A 4,542-nucleotide genomic window follows, 5' to 3' on the forward strand; every position below is an offset into this window, starting at 1 on the left:
GGAGAGAAAACTTTAATTATGGGGAGAAAATTTTAGTTGGGGAGAGAAAACTTTAATTATGGGGAAAAAATTTAAACTGTGGGGAGAAAACTTTAATTGTAGAGAGGAAACTTTAATTCCGGGGAGAAAACTTTAATTGTGGGGAGAAATTTTTAATTGAGGGGAGAAAACCAATGTCCTCTTAAAAACCACTGCTCTCTTAAAAAGCGACGTGATTTTAGTTCAAGACAGCAGCTTCAAAAAAACCCACCGCCCTCCATCTACTTTCTCATCTTGCTACTCGTCCCCTGGAATTTAGGACGTTTACTTTCTTTCCCCGACGTCATTCTTTGTGCTGCCTGTTGATATTTCTAACCAGTAGCTGGAGGATTTATAGACCCCCGCGGTGCAAAATTAACGTTATAGGAGTAGAAATGACATTTTCTGGGATGAGTTCCCACCTCTGCCGGCGCTCAGATGTACGACCCCGTCTGAGAATCCCCTGGGGAGGCTGAGGACCGACAGCCTTCGTCACACCGCTGATAGGTGAAACTTTGCTTGGCAGGTGAGGCGGGAGCACCTGCGGAGGTGGAACCCCCAAAAATGAAGGAAACGAGGGATTATTCCGGATTTTTGGGTGTGGAAAGGAGCAAGCGGGCAGGTAACTATAGAGCAATGAACTGAATAATCGCTGGGTTTTTCTTTTTTCTTTTTTTTTAAATACTTCTATAATTTGAGAACAAAAACCAGCTGAGGTAAGGGAGGGGGGTTGTAGGGAAAGGGAAAAAAAAAAGCTTTTTCTAGCACTTCCCTCAAGGGAAAATTTTTGTCGATCAGCAGATGGAATTTTTGCTCTAAACGGTCTCATTTCAGACACTTTGGGTTATTCTCATACATGATTAATCCTCCCTGAGGCATTTGAGTCACTGTTTCTTTTGGGTCTTTTTATTTTTTTCCCCCAAAGATTCAAAATTTCTGCTTTATTCTGAATGAGAATAAAGAAATTTTTAAACAGCTGAAGTGTTAAAAGACCCCCAAAAATAAGTCTGGGATTTAAGTCCAGTTTAGACACATCAGCGAAATAGTTATTAATCTCTGCCTTCCCTTCAACACTGCCCTATTTTAGTTCTCCTGACTCTTCCTCCCATCTCCATCATCCTCCTGGTGCACAATAAGGCAGAAAACGGGCTTTTGGGGTCTTTTCCATCATCTCTCTCTACCCAGCCAAGGACTAAGATTTTGGTTTTGATTTGGCATATTTGTTGATCTTTTTATTTGTTGATTTTTTAATTTTTTAAATTTTTTATTTGTTGATTTGTTGATGTGTTGATTTTTTTTTTAATACGGCTTTTAAAAATTTTTTTGGCTTATTTGGTTTCTCACTTACGGGGGGAGGAAGAAGGGAAAGGAGGGTTTGTCCCATGAGATTTGGTTCATGTGATAGATGGGGACAAAGAGGGGGAAGCTTAAAAGAAAAATGGGGGTGAAAACACTGAGATTTTTAGGTAAAACCCTTAGGAAACAGAATTTTCTTTGCTCATGGCGCGGGGAAAGAGCATGTTCTGGATCAGAAGACGCAGAGATGGAGTGACCATGACTCGGATCATTTGCAAGACCCAAAATGTCTCGGTTTAGGTGGAGAAAGAAGTCCACTGAGCTTTAATAATGAAGTAGAACCCAGAAATTAAAACATAATTTTAATTACGGTGCATTGCAGAGCAGGAGTTTACAGCTCCAAACTGGGGAGGAAACAATGTTCCTCTGCTCAGGAAGAGTTCCCAAAAGTAAAAAAATATAGAATTTTATTCCATGCGGAGAAGAATTTTTGATGTTTCTCACCCAAAATGACAGCGAGTCCATCTGGTGTGGGGAAGAGTCTAACCTCTCATTGTTTGGGCATCAAATGATGCCTGTTCTTTAGGAAGGCTCTTCCCAAAGATGCTTTTGATGAGCATCACCCAAGTGCTCAGATGTGGGGCTCGGTGCTCTCCGTGATGGCCCGACATGGGGAGATTGCATTAAAAGTCCCCTTCATCCTCAAGCAAAAGGAGGAAAAACCATCTTTTGGGCCAACAGCCTGGACCTGGAGCGTGCTGCTCTCCTCGGTACCCCCGTAAAGGTGTTGAAGGTCTCTTCTCCTGCAGGTTACAGCCTTGAGATGAAGCCGGAGGCGCGTGTTGCCTGTCAGGCGACGATGGCAGTGCTGTTCATAGCTCTGCTTGTCACGGCCATCACTTTCGCAGGTGAGTATCGAGGTTTTCATATCATGGGGAACGTCTCTGAGATACTTGGGGTTGTTGCACGTGTGCCAGATCCACCTCCATGCTCCCAGGGAAGACGCAGCCCAAGCCAAGAGGCTGTCCTCTCCGGGAGAGGGACCTTTCAATGAGCAGAGAAGCCTTTCTACAGAAGACCAAACCCTTTTCCTCTGTGTAGGAGCTGATATTGTCTAGAAACCCTTAAAAATGAACAGAAAGAGACGTTTCACGGGTTTCATCTGAGCTTTCCCAAAGGTGTTTTTTTCAGAGAAGAAGGGGCCGTTTCTCTGCTGCTTGTCCAAGCAGCAAGAGATGTTGGCATGAGTCCCACCAAGCCAAGAAGTCTGCAGGAACAAGAGAACGTTTTTTCTGTCCTTTGCCCATCGCTGCTTTTGCATTAGTGACAGATGGCAATACCTAAGGGTGGGTTTAGGGATAGGGCTATTCTGGAAATCCTCTTAAAACTTGCCTCTTTGAAGGCCACCACCCTGTTTTCTTCTTTGAAGGTACAGCATCCACGTTTCTTGTCCAATGCCACAAGGCGGGCCATGATTTGAGCTTGTTTTCTCCCTCCAATCCACCCAAGACTTCTCTTGGTGTCTTAATTTTTCTGTCCTCTCACCATTGAGGCAGATGCAAGGCTTTTGGAGGCCGTGGGGTGGAGGATGACCATCCCCACCCCGGAGAGCCAAGGGGAAGGTGCTGCTCTTTAACGCTGTTGCTCTATCGATGACAGTGCAGGCTTTTCAGCCTCGTCCCCAACCCTGTTTTCGGTGTCCGTTCGACTGGATCGGGTACAGAGGAAAATGCTACCATTTTTCGGAGGCTGAGGGAAACTGGACATCCAGCCAGGACAACTGCTCGGCACTCGGTGCTTCCTTGGCCGTGCTCGACAGCGTGGAGGACTTGGTAAGGAGACGTGAGGACATGGTTAGCATGGGGGGGGCGGGAAAAAGCCACCAACATATTTGCCACCTTTTGGTTTCTCTGACTGCTCTTCCAGGATCTTCCTTGGAGGTCTGAGGTGAGGAGATGGGGAAAATGGTTTTCTTGAGGGTAGGTCATCATGGGTCTCCTCCAACTTCTCTCCAAAGCCAACCGATGCAAGAACTATAGCAAAAAAAGCCACGTTTCCTTGCAATAATGAAGCTCTGCCTTAAAGATTACACTTTTTGGTAGTAGATTGAAAGGTTCAAGCACCAAAGGAGCCCGAATGGAGCCCGGGCAACTGGTAAAATGTAGATTATTGGTTGGAAGGAGGTTTCTCCAGATGGTGACCTGCTGGAGATGTCCCAAAGCCCCCTGACCTGCCGTAAAGCCTTTCGCTCTCCTCTTTTTCAGAGCTTCGTGATGAGATATAAAGGCATCTCGGAGCATTGGATTGGCCTTTCACGGGAAGATGAGGAGCAACCGTGGAAATGGGTGAACCACTCACGTTTATCTCACCTGTGAGTCTGTGTTTTTCATCGTTATGTCGTTGGTTGATGTTTCCTCAGCCCCGAAACGTGCATTTCTTCTGGCACTTGAGGTGGATCCAGAGGTAGCAATGGGACAATGACATCTGGGAAAGGCAACGTTGCATCCAGAGCTGGTCTTCGTTTTTCCCTTTGAATTGAGAGGTAGAAGCGGTGCGGTTGGTGGGGAAAACACTGTTAGTTAGATTTTTATTTTTAAATAAGTTGGTTTTTTTTTCCCCTGCAAAGCATCAGGTTTCTTACGGCCAACCCGGACTGCTGCCAAAATAGAAATAATTCAGCATCAGTATCGGCGTATTGATGCCCACGAGAACCGAAGAGGGGGGAAAAAAGCCAACGTGTGGTTTTTTTCTCCTTTTCCCTGCTGACCCCATCTAAGGTCGGTTGTCTCATCTCTCCTTCCAGGTTTCGGATCCGCGGCGGTGGCCTTTGCGCCTACCTGAACGACAACGGGCTGAGCTCTTCCCACTGCAGCACCGAGAGGAGCTGGGTTTGCAATAAGCCCGAGCTGCAGAGCCCAGGCAAGGTCAACGGGACGAGACGGACTCAAAACCTTTGCATCAGCTCCTAAGGGGCTGCGGGGAGCGCTCCTCAACCCCAAATATCTGGTGCACGATAGGGAAACAGAAGAAAACCTCAAAAAAAACCCACAGAAAAAGCAAAGTCGGGGCAAAAAAGCCTATTGCCAAAAATTGCTGAATAAGAACCAAAGTTACTACGTGTTTGCGTTTACCAACCCAACTTTGCCACATGACCGGTGAAAAGTATCTGGCGATTACTCACAGCACCCCTGCAATTCACACCTGGTAATGACTTATTCATTAAATGTC

The 4,542-nt window shown here is 46.0% G+C and overlaps 1 protein-coding gene across 1 annotated transcript; it reads left to right on the top strand.

Moving 5' to 3' along the window:
* Window positions 1-544: 544 nt before the first annotated feature.
* On the top strand, window positions 545-4,283 carry LOC104071107 (C-type lectin domain family 2 member B-like; the record flags this gene model as incomplete). Its single annotated transcript, XM_009579776.1, has 5 exons — window positions 545-640; window positions 2,124-2,222; window positions 2,974-3,146; window positions 3,579-3,685; window positions 4,118-4,283. Coding segments are annotated over 5 exons (641 nt in total), but the record flags the coding sequence as incomplete, so codon positions are not given.
* Between the last annotated feature and the right edge of the window lie 259 nt (window positions 4,284-4,542).

This window comes from Fulmarus glacialis, unplaced genomic scaffold (assembly GCF_000690835.1).
Source record: "Fulmarus glacialis isolate BGI_N327 unplaced genomic scaffold, ASM69083v1 scaffold19436, whole genome shotgun sequence".
Lineage (NCBI taxonomy): Eukaryota > Metazoa > Chordata > Aves > Procellariiformes > Procellariidae > Fulmarus > Fulmarus glacialis.